Source organism: Cloeon dipterum, chromosome X (assembly GCF_949628265.1).
Source record: "Cloeon dipterum chromosome X, ieCloDipt1.1, whole genome shotgun sequence".
In the NCBI taxonomy this organism is placed as follows: Eukaryota; Metazoa; Arthropoda; class Insecta; order Ephemeroptera; family Baetidae; genus Cloeon; species Cloeon dipterum.
In genome coordinates this window covers 11,071,781-11,089,201 of record NC_088790.1, presented here as the reverse complement: position 1 = coordinate 11,089,201, position 17,421 = coordinate 11,071,781, and the positions used below count along the sequence as shown (strand labels likewise).

At 39.6% G+C, this 17,421-nt stretch overlaps 1 protein-coding gene across 4 annotated transcripts in view; it reads left to right on the top strand.

The window, feature by feature from the left end:
- The window catches only part of LOC135945218 (ras-GEF domain-containing family member 1B-like), a 72,550-nt gene extending 56,121 nt beyond the window's left edge, over nucleotides 1-16,429 (top strand). For 2 of the 4 annotated variants that reach the window (XM_065492746.1, XM_065492747.1), the window contains 10 exons: nucleotides 11,451-11,510; nucleotides 12,084-12,215; nucleotides 12,268-12,465; nucleotides 12,652-12,921; nucleotides 13,051-13,284; nucleotides 13,645-13,788; nucleotides 13,845-14,047; nucleotides 14,412-14,566; nucleotides 14,629-14,701; nucleotides 15,276-16,429. In XM_065492746.1, coding sequence (XP_065348818.1) covers nucleotides 11,451-11,510; nucleotides 12,084-12,215; nucleotides 12,268-12,465; nucleotides 12,652-12,921; nucleotides 13,051-13,284; nucleotides 13,645-13,788; nucleotides 13,845-14,047; nucleotides 14,412-14,566; nucleotides 14,629-14,701; nucleotides 15,276-15,312 — 1,506 coding nt within the window. In that variant the 3' untranslated portion in view covers nucleotides 15,313-16,429. Of the gene's footprint in view, nucleotides 1-9,861; nucleotides 10,043-10,525; nucleotides 10,719-11,098; nucleotides 11,295-11,450; nucleotides 11,511-12,083; nucleotides 12,216-12,267; nucleotides 12,466-12,651; nucleotides 12,922-13,050; nucleotides 13,285-13,644; nucleotides 13,789-13,844; nucleotides 14,048-14,411; nucleotides 14,567-14,628; nucleotides 14,706-15,275 lie in introns of all 4 variants that reach the window. The other 2 variants (XM_065492744.1, XM_065492745.1) reach the window with 2 other exon arrangements.
- The last annotated feature ends 992 nt before the right edge of the window (nucleotides 16,430-17,421 follow it).

Sequence of the window (17,421 nt, the reverse complement as noted above, 5' to 3'; positions counted from 1 at the left end):
GCACGGTGAAGCCGTCGCCGTTGTATAATGAACTTCCACTCGAGTTGCTTGAAATTAAGCGCACGCCTGTCCGCTCCGGTTGAATATTCAAGCGAGTAATTCCCTTTCGCAGGACGTTTCGTTTTACGGCGGCGGTTCCTCCGCTTACACGAGTGGGCAAAAAGAGCTCGGCCGAGTGGATCCAGTTTCCTGCGTCTCCTGAAAAACAATCGACGGCCCGACAAGTGCAGCTGCAATTTGTGAAATTAAAAAAATACGCTCATAATGCACGGAGCACTTCTTGTGTTTGTTCGCGGAATGGAAATCTGCTGCGCATTGTGGAGAATGAAACTCGACCTGAACAGCAACGCGAAACGCCGTCTGCAGCGATTAAAGATGCAAAACACATTCGCTCGCTAGCATCACACACATTCGCGGAGTTGAAAGGCGACAACGAGAATAAAACCTCCATTGTCGGTCGCAAGGAAGATCATTTCTGCACTTGGCAGACGCGAAAATCTTTTTGTTTGTCGCGATCCACTCGAGCGACCCGGGAATTTTTTGCTTTTTCACGCGGTGAGTTTCGTCCTGTTCCAGGTAAAGCGTCCCCCGTTAATCCTTGCTCAAGGTCACCCCCATAGCGCTCTTCTTCCATACAAAAGCACCAAATTTTCCAGTTTTTATAGGAGCGCGAGCAACGAACTGTCTAAAGAAAACATTCGAGATGAGGGGGGGGGGGACCATTGCTATTATATATATCCTTAAATTATGCGTGTATAGTATGGTGATACGTTTTTGACCGGTTTAAAGCCCCAGAAAAATGCAAGAACTAACTTCCAAGAAATTCAAATTTGTTCCAATTTCTCGTGCAAGTAAATTCAACTCTAAGTCAAACCCATCCTGATATAACCTCTCTCACACGTCATTGGAAATGGAATATTAAAATATATTTCGCACTGTTATTTTGTTGTTTATAACCTTGTTGGAAAAGAAATAATATGAAATTTTGCTCAGATGAATTACAATTAAATCTTGAAACCATCCAATTTAAAAAAAAAACTCGTGCTCACTCCTCAAGCACTCCTTCAAGAGAAGATCGGAGAGCTCAATATTACGATCGGACTTTTTGCACGTAACGATGACCTCAAAACTTTCACATATCGTAGAGCTCGGTTATCCTGTCACGAGACGGCCGAGGAAAGCGACAACAAGTCAGCAAACGCGCCACCGCTGCTCTGGTGCACGGATGATAATAAGAAGAGTTGTTGCTTTTCTCCGGCATCAGGCAGGCGTCTGGCATGGAGGACAAAAGTGAATCGCAAATTGCATCTGGCCGCGCGCGCGAGGAGGGAAGACGCTGCATGACCCAGATGAAAAGCAGGCGATGTTTAATATATGAGTGTGTACGAATGGCTCGGCACACAGCTCCATTAGGTTTATGAATGGTCGCCTTCAAAGCGAGAGAGCAGACAAAACGTGAGAAAGTTTTTGCCTCGACTCCTCCTCCGCCCGGCCGGCCGCCGATAATAATTCTGCCAGCCCACTATGCATCCGGCTGGCCAATTTCCCTCTTACCTAAAATAGGCGTCGTCCTTTCTGCCATAGATTAATTGCTCAATCGCCTCAATCGCGAAGTCTGAACGGTAAAAAAGCGAACTTCTTATTTTAATGGCGAAATATTAAATTGCGCATCTGGAGCAGAGATGAGGAATGATTTATTATTCAAATATTGTGACAGAACTGTTGACTTGATTGATTCAATTGACTGCGCAGTTTAGCTCTAATTTATGCAGCTGCTGTCGCTTGTCCACTTGATTCAAACAATCACCAGAGGGTCTATTCATTAAAAAGGAACGATTCTGCCAAATGCATAATATGCAGCTATTTATTGTTCCTTAAAATGGTTTAATTATTTTTCAAACATTTGATACAATCTTGAGTTTGTATTTATTTTGGCTCGTGTGGATAAATGCGTACACTGAATTCGCTTCTAACATCTCTGGGAATTGGAGTACATAGTGCTTCCCAGTAATTTTAAAGGGGCGTGGCAGGTGCTGGAGCCCACGGTAAATTAAAAATCTTGAAGTTTTTCAGGCATTTTCTGGTTATTACCAGAAAATCATCGACTTGTTTTATTTTTCAAAAATAATCATAATTATTTGGGTTTTCATATCCTTTCAGTATATACTCAATAATTTCGGAAACTCTATTTGGAGGACTGTACTTCTTAAAAGACAGAAAAATATATTACAATTTACAATCTGGTTTTGCACATCTCCAGTAATAACCTTTTATTTTCAAAGAAAATTCAATTCTAAGACTAGTAATTTTCGACTAACAGTATAATATTAGAAATGAGCCAAGAAGGGTGATGTGCACGATTTAATTATTTTATTGTTCGTGACTATATTATGCTGTCGTTTACAGCACACTCCATAAAAGAGAACATGTAACGTGCCATAAAAATATTATAGCCGTACAGGCGGCACAACGCAATACTGTGCCGACGAGCAGCCAGGGCTATTATACAATTTCTGGAATAAAAAGCACTTCACATTTATTTCGCCCCCCAGTCTCGTCGTTTTCTTGTCACTTTTCTAGAGACGAATGCGCGCGCTCATTTATAATTGCCGTAAAACAAACATCTCTCATTCTCAGCGCCGCGCGAGTAGAAAGATAACAATCGCGGCGGCAGCGTGCAGCTTGCGAACACTCTTCTTGTTTCCTCGACAGCGAATAAACATAAATATCAGGCAAATAGAAATGGCGACAGATTGCTTGAGTTGGAGCATCGTAATTATAATGCTCTTAACGGCGTGTGACAAACGCGTAAATGGGACACATTCGATCTATCGCGAAATCAGCTGATTGGAATTTATGGCCGCAAGCAAGGTAGCGGTGAGTTGCGGTCGACAGCTTCTTCATTTCGAATGCAGGCTCAAGTTTATTCATGCATTAAGTGGATGAGAGAACTTGTAACTCCTTTCCTGATTGATTATTCATCACGAATGAAATTGTCTTGAAAGCACCATTTTAAATTTTGATCAGTCTTGTGACAAATTTTGGTGATTTAATTTTTTTCCCTATCTTTTCTTTGAATTTATTTTAAGTGGATACAGGAAATTTAGCGAATTAAGAAAAAAGAAAACAATTGCTCTTTTAGCTCAGGATGGGTGGCTCAAAGTTAATACTTACCTGCCGAGGATCCTGCATCATTATCCGTCGACTTCCCTGATGTTCTTAGCAATTTGAAAATTGGAGATTCCAAATAAATTAGGCATTTAAGTCATATCATTGTTTCCTAGGAAAGAGTTAAAATAAATAAAAAAAATTTCTTGAACATTAAATTCTTAGGTTAACATGAGAAACAAAATAATTATATTTAGATGAACAAATTTGTTAAAAATAACGAGAAATTTTAATGAGGAAACCATGCAAGTTGTAAGAGCCATTGAGAGCTTGCATGCAGGTGCAAAGAACGAAGTGTGAATTTTCCATTTTTTTGCGCCATGCAAATTCCCTTTGCACTTGACTTCCAAATCCGTCCTGCGTACGTGCCTCGGAATGAATGCGGTGAAAAACCGCTCGCCTGGGGGTGAAGTGTCGGTGGTTCAACGTCCTTGGGCAAAAACGAGCGCGCAGACGTTGCTTTTCTACCCCGCCAAGGACGCAGAGTTCAAGCGGGGTGAGGGCGTTTTTCTAATAAAAATTGATCGGCCGGCGACAGTACATAATTTCGCACGCAAATGCCGCCACCGCGTCGTCCGTCCGCATCAATTGTTTGGAAAGAGCAACTATTTTATATCCTCGCTCCGTGCCCGGCACGGCGAGCCCTTCGCAATTTGTCTTCTCGGCCGCCTTTTCAGCTCAAGGACTTGCGAATCGATGTCTGTTGACGAGCGAAGACAGACAGACGGGAGCTGAAAAAACCGCCGCTCGGGTAGCCATTGATCTATCTGACCTGGATTCTACGCGCTCATTGTTGGTATTTTTTGATCCAAGAGCCATTCTTGAAAACGGAGGCAGCAAGGGATCTCGTACACTTTCATGCTGTTGAAATCCTGCGAAAAATTCGACATGGTGGAATAAGAATTTTCGAAAAAAATAATATTTTGGAGAGATGAATTCCATGGATATTAAATTATGAGAGATTGCATTTCAAACATGAAGCTATATTAAAAAACAGATCCTATTGTTAGTGGAAATGATATTTGAATTAGCAAATTTTTTTAAGGGTACCTTTATATCGCCGTTTAATTATTTAAATTTAACAATTTTATAAATTTAATCTGGTTTAAAAAATTAACAAAATTGATTTGTATTTTTTATTCATTCAGGGTAAATAATAAAAATGATCTACAATTTCGGACTTAAAAGTGATTGTTATGAGTTGATTGCTACAATTTTTTTCTCGCAATTGATTAAATATTAAACCATAATTTTGCAATAATCAAAACAGGACCAAGCTCCAGTTTTTTTTAATTTTGGTTTAATCGGCTTGGCCATCTTTCAATGACTGCGTTTGATTATTCTCCACGAGATCTGAATAACGGTACATGCTGTACAACAGGGGAACTCCTTGTTATGAATTGAATTTAAATTATTTTAAGTATAAGGGGACTCTTCGCCATTTTTTTAAGGATTCAAAACTTTTTTGGCAGTTAGTTTACGTCACAATGTTTTTGCAATCTCGAAAAATTTATGGTTGAAATCAATCCTTGAGCACTTATTTATAATATGGCAATAAGGATTATTCTCTGACTGACAAAATTTCCTGTTTTAAATTGCTGTGAGTTTTCCCCCTTCATTATTATGCGCGGAATTACGTGTATGAAAGCAGAATGCGAGAGTAAAACGGCTTAAAGCGCAGTATTATTACTCCCCCTCAATGCAGATCAGCATTGGAAAGCTGCTTAAAGCAAGTCGGAGCCAATTCCACAAATGAAGCGTCGGCAGACAAATCCCCAAAAGCACTTGGCGGCGTCTACTTCGTTTCCCAGACTGCCGGGAGAATAAATCATTTAGCGCTGAAAGCTCGCGCTCGGTGTTCAGTCTGTGCCTGGAAATTAAACTGCCAAGGCAAGGTATTTAACGACGACGGAGCACGTGTTGCCAGGCTCTAAATTCACTTCCGATGGCGCCTGCTGCAACACGAACCGTCTTGTTTATCGCACCCGCCAGCAGCCTCCGAAAATAAACTGGCGCGGCAATAATTGAGTTCGCTTTTTGGCTTTCGATTATAATTATAATACCATATTCGTGGTGAATTCGTTATTATCTCGTGCGCGTTAATTGCGAAGGTAGAAACGCACCCGTGCTCATGGCGCCGAGACAAAAGGACCGTCGGTGCGCGGCCTGAATATTTCATAAACACGCGCGCAGTATGTTTTCCAAACAAAGCCTCACGACTTTTGCGACTCAACTGCGTGTTTTACTGTTTTTTTTTATTCGTGTGTGTTTGCGGAGGAGAAAGCAGCTCGCGGGATAAAAAGGGTGAAAAGCAGCTCATGATGAATTTTTTATACTTTTAGACGTGCTAGCTAGTGCAAAAGAGAAATTCGATATATATAAATTATTAATCTGGCTGAATTTCCTCGTTTCTGGAGTCGCATAACAGCGTCTGAAAAAAAATCTGCATTACTTATACAAGAAAATTACATATTTTTGTTTGGTTTCTGTGCAGAAAATCGCAAGAAACCTTTCGTTAAACATCTTAAATATTGTAGATAAGTTAAAATAACTGGAAATTTTCTGGAATTCCAAATCTCAGCTTAAAACATGTGGGCGTAGCATTTGGTGAGTTTTTTCGGTTTAGAAAATTTTTTTCTCCAATAAAATTGTTTTGAAACCAATCATCACATAAATCAAACCAATTTTAAAATTTTAGAGCTCTTTTAAAATTAAGCCTATGATGAAATCGGTTCACATCACGACAGGCTAAACTTATCCAATGTCAAAACGTATCATCCTAGCAACAGCTAATAAAACGTACAGTTTTCCTCACAGACACATTTAATCGTCAAGCTTGGCGTCGTCGGTCGCCGCGCGAGTTGTTTTCAATATTTGTCTGCATCCACGAGCATTTCGCATTCTGCCGACGCAGTCAGTGCACGGTGAGCGAGATCGGTTTTGTGCAGATCGCGCGTTTCGTGCTCGCAATGCAAAAGCCGCGAGCTCGGCCGTGCGTGTGTGTTTTTTCCTCGGTATCAGTGAGCGTTCAATGTAGCTCTCGCGAGCATGCAGAGGGCTTGGCCGGCCGGCGTACCTACGTGTGTATTATTAGCTGCCATATTTAGAGCAGCAACAACCACTTCGCCCGCTGCCCACTGCATCCTGCGAACGCCCAGCCTCCCACCAGCTACAACCGCAGGCAGCGGCAAGTGCAAAAAATAAAATAAAATGAAATGAAAAAAAGCGGCTTCGCAAACGCTCATTGAACGAGAGAAGAGGCAAAACACTGAGAGTAATGGCAAACAGGAAACGTGCGGCTCATGGCGTAGGTTTCGCCACGAAGGACGCGTGGGCGGTCAGCGGGAATCATGCTGTATTTTGTTCCACTTTGTGCTTTTGCTTTGATTCATTATTGATACTTGGTTTGAAACACAGGTAAAAGTTACAATTAAGTAGGTATAGCCACACTCTAACGAGCTAGACAAGCCTGGAACTGAATTTTTAGTAAAATGGGTTTAATTTTCGGTGTTTCTGTTCTAACAAATTTTAACTTTACAAAAAAATGTTGAAATTTTAGCTGAGATATTCAAAATGTGTAAATGGAAAAGAGGAATTAGGCTGCAGAATTGTGAAGACGACGATTTTGAATTTTAAAGAGCATCCATTTAGAAATATCTGCTTAAGTTAGTCTAGTTAGCAATTGATTGAGTTGATAATTTGGAAAAATGAATCTAAAAAATTCTAAAATCAAAACAGGTCAGCAAAAATCATAAAAATTATGATATTTTTAATTGAATTGAAAATGAATTAAGCCTCTTAGCTTAAAAGCTTCATTTTTCATTTCAATTTAATGGAAGAACCAAGTTGAAAACTTAATTTTTATTTCAAATTTTCTCGAAAGTTTTTATCACTTTATCACTCCATTTTTATGACAAATTTTACTTCCTTATATAGATGAGCGGGGAATCTCCTTGCCATGATATAGAATAAGACAGTTCTCGCGATTAGGCAAGCGTAAAAAACTTTGCACATCCTTTCTTCAACAATTTCAAATTTTGTGTAAGCGAAATTTAGGTTGGACTCTTTGATTGATGATTTTTATCATGCAAGAAGGCAGTAAGAATTTTGATTATTTTTCTTTCTTGTTTAAAACTTAAAGAATCTCCCAGTTTACTTCGTAAAAAAGTTACGACGTAAGACAAAATTCGCTTCATTGTTCAGCAGCAATCATTCCTGTTCAAAACCCCTATTCTCAAACCTTTATTATTTCGTTGAGCAGCAGACAAAGCTGGGTAATGAGTCGTTAGCCGACAATACACTCTAACGATGCTAAAGAGATTCCAGAATAGCTGTCTTGCCTTCCCAACCTTCAGGAGCCTTTAGAATGCTTCTTTCCACTTTCAAGATTACCGTCTGCGAATATCGCGTTTGCCAAAACTTTATCGCTGAAAGCTCTTCTCAAAGAAAAGCCTTTAAATGTGCCCCGTGGCGGGCGGACAAAATCTGTTTTTGTTGCCACTCTCTCTATGTGCACATCGACCAGAGAGTGAAGGAAGGCGAATATTGCTTGTTGATTTCTCTTGGTGTCGTGCCAAATCAGTCTGTCAAGTGGCAGCCCGCATAAAGCGAGCAAGCAAGCACACAAGCCGCGGGGATAATTTGCGCGTCTGGCTGGACCTGCTCGCTGAACGAGAGAGCGATCCGACTTGCTTCGAACGCGTCCGTTCGCAGTGTGTGTTTTGAATGGAATTCCGTTCGCCTATAAATACAAATAAAGCAGCGAAAGCTCATAAACTCGTGTTCGCCAGCAGCAGCGGCAACCGCCGCTTCAACTAACTGTTGCTCGCTCTGATTTATTATTTGGCAGCGAGGCTAACGAGACTCTGATTTACCATATTTTCAGAGTAAGAGGTATGAGATGGTTAAATGAGGCACTTGAACGGTGTAAAATATTTTAAACGTTCAGAAATGGCACTAGAAATTTAAATTGGATGCGTATACTGCAAAATTCTGGAAACACATTGTATTTACAAAAAAATGGCTTTAAAGTTTGCATGCTGATCAAGCGGTGAGCACCGTCTTCCAATTGAAAATCATCAATTTCATAATTCATCTCGCCAGGAGGGACATAATTCGCTCACCTTTGAATAAATAACAGTGAGAGGAGTCAAAATTAAGCAACAAATTAATTAATTAATTCCAAGAAATCTGAAATGCTAAATCTGAAATGGTCAATTTTCATCCACTTCGGCATGATAAAGACGTAGATCATATTTTGTTTCATCAATGTTATTGAAATCTTGTTTTAAATAATTCAAAATTTTAACTTTTGATTTAAAACTGTTATCATTTTTTTAATAATGAAATATAACTGTAAACAGCCATTTAGATCTATAAATTGGATTTGTAACTGTTGAATAATATTTAAAAGCAATAATAAGTTAAATAGGTAAATTGTTATTCATCTGAAATATCTTAAAATTGATTGAAAGGATTAAAAACAAAAAGCACTTGTTGACTTTCGGTCGGTTGATGCAATAAAAATAGCTCTCGTTTCTCATCGTCACGTAACGAACGGCGGAATTCCACACGCAAGCGGTGGTTGGTTGCCCTCCACGGTCACCAATGCAATCACTTTCAATCTCACTGGGAGAAATCAATTAATCACAATGAGTGCTTTCGTGAGCCAACCGACGGCCTAGCTGCAACCGAATCGCGCCTTTGAAATCGAAGCTCCTCTCTCGACTCGATGTTATTTTTTTTTATCAGCGGTGAACTATTGGTCGCGCTCATTCGATTGCACACGGTCGGGCGCCTCGCGGTGCTGCTCTATTTGCCTGAAATAATCAGTGTTATGTGTGCAGCCAGAGCGTAATGAAGTAACGTTCGCAGCGAACAAATGGGCCGAGAACCTCCGTGATGGAGCCCCAAGGCGGAAACGCTGCGTTTAGCACGTGTTATCAGCAAAAAACACAAACACCGGCTCCCCAATAGGATGAGTCGCTCCATAGGGTTGCCACACGCTGAACTTTCAGTACCCGCAACATCAATTTAACATCAAATTAAATACATGGTGAGTTATATTAAATATATAAATTAAGAGGGCATTGAAGAGTCTCTGAATAATAAATTAGGGTCAAAAACAACAATTTTACTATGCAAAAAGGCAATAATTCAGAAAAACACTTATTGATGGGCAGTGAATCTATGAAATTATGTCTCCCGCAACTTAAACTCTACTCCGTTTGCAGACAAATAGATATTTAAATGTACGCAAGGATAAGGATTATATTAGCATTTTGCATTGTTTTGCCTGTGAAAAAATCATGTGGCAATCCTGTGGATTGCAAGCGACGAGGAAACTCCTACTTGTGGCGTCGCAGACAAAAAAGGCAGAGATGCAGATGAGATGGAAATAGATGCAAAGTGAGAACGGAAAAGGGTTGTTTCAAGCCTCGTTTTGTGCCTTTTTGCCGAGTGATGTCTGCTGGGTGGGCCAAGATAAATAGCGAGGAAATAGGCCGATTGACTGACTGACGCATAGAGTGGCGCGATAATCAAACACATCTGCGCCGCCGACAAAAACAGAGCTGGGGAATTTAATTACGTTTCGAAATAGAAAGAATGGAATTTGTACCCGACGGAGAGAGACAGCTGGCAGTCGGAAGAATTTTCAAATTATCGCGTTTTAATATTGACAATGAATATAAGGTTCAGATGGAAGACCACGAAATCCAGGAGACCGTCGAGTCGATCCTGGGCAAGGGCGCGAAGGTCGTCGACTGCGAGAAGAGGTCGTGCATCAGAGAGGAAGAGGTGTTGCTGGTCAATGGCTGCCCCGTCAGTCTGGACGGTGACACCGGAAATGCGATCAGGACGGCGCTTTTGCAAGGTATCACGGAACATTAAATTCCTACATAGTATATAAAATAAAATCCAAAAATCAGGCTCAGTGAATAGAATGCAATTTCCCAATTGGCTTCAGTTTCAAAAATATTTGCCAAATAATTTTTTGCTGTTAGATAGAAATCAGGAAAAAGCTGACCTACTTTTTGTGTGGTAGAGAAAAATACCAAACAAAAAAAGGCAAAAACTAATATTTAATCGAAATAAATATTACAAAAAAAGATATGATGTTAAACTGAGCTAGTAGAATATCATCCATTCGAATTGATCTATTCTTCGCCTCTTTCTGCGTGATCAGCCTTCAAATTCCCTTGAAAGGAAATATTGCTCGCGCCCCTTTTTTGCTCACTCCGTATATACACAATTTCAAGATAAGTCTGTGTTTATGCTCGTGCGTGAGCGCAATTATTGCATTATTCCGCTGATAGAGCGCAACGAGGAATGAACGCTAATGGTTATTTGTGTGGAGGTGTGACGCCGCCATGCGACCTGCTGAACGAGCTGCTGGTGCGCGCCGGCATCCTGAAGGCACCCGTCAAGCTGGAGACCTCGCTCAGCGTCAAGTCCAGCGTGGTCACAAAGGAGAACGTGTCCGTGTCCAAAGATGGACATGTCGTCGACGAGCGCTCACGGGAAGTCAAGGAGGACAATTTCTACTCAAGGTCGGTGCCTATCTGCGCGCTGAGCAGTGATTTTTTCTCGGAAAACCAGCTGACGTGTTTCATTCTTTGATGCTAAAAAAATAAAATGGCATGTCACTCACTCTGCAGAGCTTCTGGTTTATATCTGGACAGATTAAAAAATTAATAAATGTTGAATGGCTCATTCCAGACCTCGTATAATTAATTCATTCAACTTAATTTCAATTTTAAATGAAGACATAAACTTTTAACGCAAAAAACTTTCAGAATTTCAAATATTTTGTTCTATTTTTTAAATAAAAATAGAGGATGTTATCAATTAAACTATTTTTTTAAATAAACTGTCAGCAAAATCCTTCAGGTGTGATTATAAATCTAAGCTCAATTTTCATCCTTTGCAGTACAACAAGCGAAGTATGGGAGCCGGTTCGGAGAGCACCGGTGCCCCCCGCGAACACACTGGCCGCCGTCCAGGCGCCCAAGGGGGTGCGGGGCGGCGGAGCCACCAGCTCCAACAGTTCAGGGTGCTGGTCGGCGCTCACAGGGGACGACGTCGACTTGACCAACGGCCTCGAGAACTTGTCGTGCGCCTCGACCGTGAGTCAACTGCCGCTCGTGATTGTCCAATTCGATTTAACTTGACATGTTTTCGTGGCCATTATGTGTGAATGAGTGTGATTGTTTGTTTGTTGCTGCGTTGGGTCTGTTTTCGTGTCGGACGGCTCATTAATTTGACTGCTTTTGATGTTGCAGCCCACTATTTTCGGCACCGTGGCTTCGGATCAGACCCCCAAGGATGGCAGCAGTAGGAGGGTAAGGACACAGATTGATCTTTTTTCGCAAAATATACTGATTTAAAAAATTTTGTTTGTAAATTTTAAGTCCTAAGAAAAAAGGGGGTATTTAAACCGATGAATAAAATCCCCTTTGCCATTTTTAAATGGGATAGTTAGTTTTTTGAAAAACAAACAAATTAAATTAGCTTTTGTAACTATCAAAAATATTTTCCGTTTTTTTGCAAAGTGATGAATTAATTTTTTAATTTTAGGTTAAAACAAAAATAATTTTTTGAAATATTATAAAAATTTATAAAACTTCTAATCTTGTGGTTTTCAATTAAATTTTATCATCTACTTAAAAAACCATGTTAAGTGTGTCAACAAAAAAATTATAATTTGAACAAACTCATTCGGGTTAAGATCAGGTGAATAATATAATTTATCAACAGTTCCGATTAACTTCAATGTTAAATATAGATTTTTATAAAAATAAATCTACCTTAGATTAAAATAATTATGACTCCAGCAATACAAACAAAAAACTATGTCTTGCGATTTGTCTGATTTGAATGAATAATAACATGTTCTTTCTCTCGTTCTATTTTAGAGTTTGCCGCAAACCCCACAGTCGGCGAAAAGCTTTTCCACCCTGATCAATGGCCCGATCGGTGACGCGGCCGCTAGCGAGTCGGGTGGTTCTTTGGACTCGGTGCACGACATCCAACCCTCAGACGAAAACGTAAGAACCTTTAAATCTGCCAGTTGGCCAGAAATAACCGTCTCTTTGCCAGGCCCTGGTCTACAAGGACGGCAACCTGGTGTCCGGCCCGCTGGACGCGCTTTTGCAGCACATGGTGCCCACGTCCGACTACTTTCCAGACAGAGCCTACCTGTTCGCCTTCCTGCTCAGCGCCAGGCTGTTCATCAAACCGCATGAACTGCTCGGGCAAGTCTGCCAGAGGTGTCACATCCACAAACCAGAAAGTATTGTGAGTGAAAATTCGCCACTTTTAATTAAATATCACAAGAAATCAATCAAGTAACAAAAAATGCTAGATTAATGGGTTCATATATTAAGGGGCAATTCCTGATAGAAACAATCAAATAGATTTGTCATTTTACCTTCATATTTTGTTTTTCAAACTATATGTTAACACAATTTTCTCGATATTTAGACTGCCCCAGCACAGTTTGTGCGCCACATAGTGCAGCTGTTGGCCGAGTGGACTGAGACCTTCCCGTACGACTTTCGGGATGAGCGGGTGATGGCCCACGTGCGTGAACTGACCCAGCAGTGCGTGGCCCTGGAGCCGACTGTTCGCAGGGAAGTGTCTCAGTTGCTGCAGAACCTTCTGCACAGGCTTACAGCGCTCGAGCAGTACGAGGAATTCCTGCAGCGCATCAACTCGGAGACTGCCACTCCTAACATTGAGTCCCTCAACGTGGTGAGTTGAATTTAAATTTCTTATTCTCATATCGCAAAAAATTCTTGATTTGTTGCGAAAGTTCAGAAATTTTTAAGACAGAAAAAAGTATGAATATTCTTAATAATTTATTTATCATATTTGTTACAGTCTGATATTACGGAGTTGTGTCCAAGTCCTGAAAAGCTGGCTCAGCAGCTGACTCACATTGAGCTGGAAAGGTTATCTTTCATCGGGCCTGAGGAGTTTGTGCAGGCTTTTGCCAAGGAGAACACCAAGCCGGAGACGACCTCGTTCCGGGACCTCAAGAAAACACGGAATCTCGAGTCCTATGTGCAGTGGTTCAACAGGCTCAGCTATTTTGTTGCCACTGAAGTTTGCAAAGTAAGTCTAGTATAAATGAAAAAAAATATGAAAATTCAAAATGAAAGCCTCAGAGAAGGCGTGTTAATTGTTTTGTTCTAACTGGTGCCCTATTTATGAAAATGTAAAAGCACGGAAACAACAAGTAATCTTTATGATAAACGATGTTTAAACGAGTATTAATTTTCTTAAATATTAATATTAAAAATTAAATTGAAAATAAATTATACTACCATGAAATGGGTGCCAGTTGGACCAGAAACATGACGTCGAGACAAATTGCTTTTCAGCCTTAAAAGAATGAGGAGAATTCTTGAGAGTTAATCCTAAAGAAAAAAAAGCAAATAATATACAAATTTAATCAACTGTAAATTTTTGCAGCACGTGAAAAAGAAGGCAAGGGTGCGTGCCGTCGAGTACTGGGTGGAGGTGGCGCGCGAGTGCTTCAACATTGGCAACTTTAACTCTCTGATGGGCATCATCGCAGGCCTCAACATGTCACCCGTCTCGCGGCTGAAAAAAACAGTAAGTTAACCTTTTCCCTTAAGCGCCACGTTTCTAATCATGAATTTTTACCGCAGTGGGCCAAGGTGTCTTCAGGCAAGTTCGCCATTTTGGAGCACCAGATGGACCCTTCGTCCAACTTCTCCTCATATCGTTCCACACTTAAGGCGGCCATGTGGCGCTCAGCCGGTGCCACCGACGAGCGCCAGAGAATCGTCATTCCCTTCTTTTCGCTGCTGGTCAAAGACTTGTACTTCCTCAACGAAGGCTGTGCCAGCAAGTGAGTACACAAAAATATTATTTTTTATCCCTTTATTGGAAAATACAACCATCCCCATCAAAGAAATTAGAGAGTGACTGTGAAATAATATATGATGACCTTAAGAACAAAATTCAATTCGGTTAAGTGTTTGTTGCATTTGACGATGAATAAAAATTCAGGCAAATACATTTTTTACTGAAGCTGTGATGATTGGCATTTATTTCCCTTCATCATGAAAAAGCTTCTAATTAGGAGTTAAAAAAGTATTTTAAATACAACTGGAACAGCAATTCATTTTTAAGTTTGATTCAAACTGAAATAGAGATAAAAAGTTAATAAAATGTTGGTTATATCCAATTTAATCTTCCCTTTTCCTCAACAGACTGCCAAGCGGACACGTGAACTTTGAAAAGTGCTGGCAACTGGCCAAGCAGGTGACGGAATTCATCGCCTGGAAGCAGGTGGCATGCCCGTTTGCCAAAGACGCCAAAGTCACCAACTTCCTCCAAAGCACCACCGTTCTCAGTGACGAGAAAGGTAGGTTTTTGGCTCGTGTTTTGCTCCGCACGCCCTTCTAATCTACTTCTGTCTCGGTGCAGCTCTTGCCATCGCGTCATTTGAATGTGAACCACCGGAAAACAGTTTTGAAAAGGAGAGGTACAAGAATCTCAAGTGAGTAAGGAATCATTTTTAATTTCTCTTTTTTTGGCTTGTTTTTTTAATCCATATTGTTTATATTCCTGATTCTGTTTTATTAATAGAATCTATTCATCCCATTACAAGGAAACACAGGATTCGACGTTTTAATTTTGAACGAAATTATTCAATTCGTGAAATCTTTCCTGTTGCGAACCACGCACATCAGTGTAAATTTATCGATCAAACAAATTAAGCGAATTTGGGGATTTAAAGTAAAATAGCCTAAAATTGTTACACACCGATTTAAAAACAAATATCAATTCAGTTTTAGTGACACTGTTTAATGAAACAAATCGAATGGTGGGTCGTTCTTGACATTCCAGAAAATTTTTAAATTTCCCACAAGGGTTAATGACGGGCTTTGGAGATCCAATAGCTCCATAACTCATCCTATTGAATCAAAAAGTTGCCCCTGGTGATATTATCTCTTGACTGGTTTGAAACAACACAATTTCAATAATTTCATCAAAAGCTAAAACGTTCCCTTGTAAGTAAATGCCGCAAAGTTATTTATTTTACTAACACGTATTTTGTGTGCTTGTTTCAGAGCGGAAATTAATGGCACCACGTCAAGCACCACCTAAACCCCCTATATCACCGTCGATGTGTACTTAATTATTAGCCAGAATATCATTTTAGACGTTTGTCTGTTTTCTGCTGAAATTGAAAAACCAACCCGTTTACCCGCGAGGTGATATCACCATCTGAGAGATGAGAGAATCTTCTTCCTGCAAGACTGACGGTCCACGCCACAATGTGCACATACATACTCTTCTTATTTTTTAAACGCCCAACTTCATCGAATTCATTTTCGGAACCTGCTGTTAGCCCCTAAGTTTCCCGACATCTTGGGAGTCGAATCTAGTCAAGAAAACACGGAGAACAAAAGAGCAGTGAATTCCCTTCCCCTCGAGTTAATGTCTGACATTGATTGATTGTGCACCAATTTAAATGATAATTCCTGCAGTGACTAATGTTGATTACTTAATTAGTGTTATAATTCTATCTGTATAAATAACGCTCTCATTTTCTCTCTCTCTAATGTGTAATGAAGAGTGCAGAACACAATTTGGTATATTAGATGCTCTTTTTTCGTAGAATACGTACCTGATTTGTTGAGAGAACAAAGAGAGCAGGAGAAGCCGTAGCGCAGCTTTCTCCTCGTTTGCATGATCCCTAGTTTTAATGACTTGCATAACAACTAATTGACGAGACAAGAAAATTAGGAGCGAGTTTGCGGGGAAGCAGCAAAAAGGGAACAATTATATGTATAAAAACACACGCGCACGTTAATAACATCGACTCTCGTTGCCCGAGTCGCACAATTCCATTCCACTTTTATGAAGGTTATTTTGTGATTATAAACCGATCGTGTTAGTTTCAAACGCAGGATTTTGTCTACTTAGTGGATTCTCAGCAGATAGTCATCAGCAGTGTGTGTACTTACAGAGAGGAAGATCGATTTAAGAGAGGAAAAATGGAATTTATAAGTGACAAGAAACGCTCACGGAGGAACATAAAGTATTCTTCAAATTAAGGGAAAAAAGAGATTAAAAATGCATATTTTGTCAATGTTACGAAAGATTGATTAAAAGATGCGCTGTATATCGCCGTTTTCTTTGTGAGCAATGCATACTTAAATTGTCTTGTAATGTAGTGGGATAATTTTTTTAAAAAAATAAAAATTACTCTCAATTACAACCAGGCTTTTATTCTGAGACACCCTGTTAATGATTTTCGCAATATCTATAATAATTGATTTTTTATCTGCTCTCTGTCTAGCTGAACAAAAAGTATTAAATTTGTTAAAATATAATGACTAACGTGTGTATAGTTCAGGAGATAATTCTATTAACAAACAGTGATCGCTTGAGCTGTGAGTTTTAGGCGTTATTGTTTTTTTTTAAATTAGTTTTAAACCTCTATTTGATGAAAATGCCAAAGCTGAGCCAATTCCAACGTTTTTTAACTAACCATATTAGCCAAATTACACTTTTTTCTATTAAAATAGCACTCTATATATTCCAAAGTTTTTGTCGAAATTCCAGTAAAATGTTACTTCCATAAGAAGTGTTCCTCTGAATGGACGATCTTAAAATAACATTTTAAAAAGAATTGCTGTTTATAATTTTCAATTTTCTTCAAATCTACAAAAATTGATAAAAAGAAATGGGTTTCTCCTTTTCAAAATGAACTTGAATTTGAAAACGTATAACTTCTCTTAACTTGAATATTATATTTTTTTAAATACTCTGCATGTCATCGAAACGGTCAAGGCATTGGTTTTTAATGTTAAAAGGTTGTGTGAAAGAAGCAACATTTTTTTGCTAAATGTACAGTATTTACCGTATTTACCCCAAATATTCAGCAGCAGACTCCCAGCCCTATATAGGGCTCATCATTTGAATTGCGCATTGATCCTTAATTATTTAAAATACTATTTCAAAGAACAATAACACATCATCAATTTATTTTTTATATTTTCTTGTAAGATATATAGCATGGCAAACTTAAATTTTGTCATTAGTGAAATATATATGCGCCTGCAGGTTTTAATAACACGCAGCCCGCTTGGCAGAGACAATCTACAGTGATTTTTGTAGCCGGCTGCAGGCGCCTCGCTGCGGTAAAAACATGTACTATCTTGTTTCTTTGATAATAGAATGGTCGTAAGGCCAATGTGTGCCGCAGAT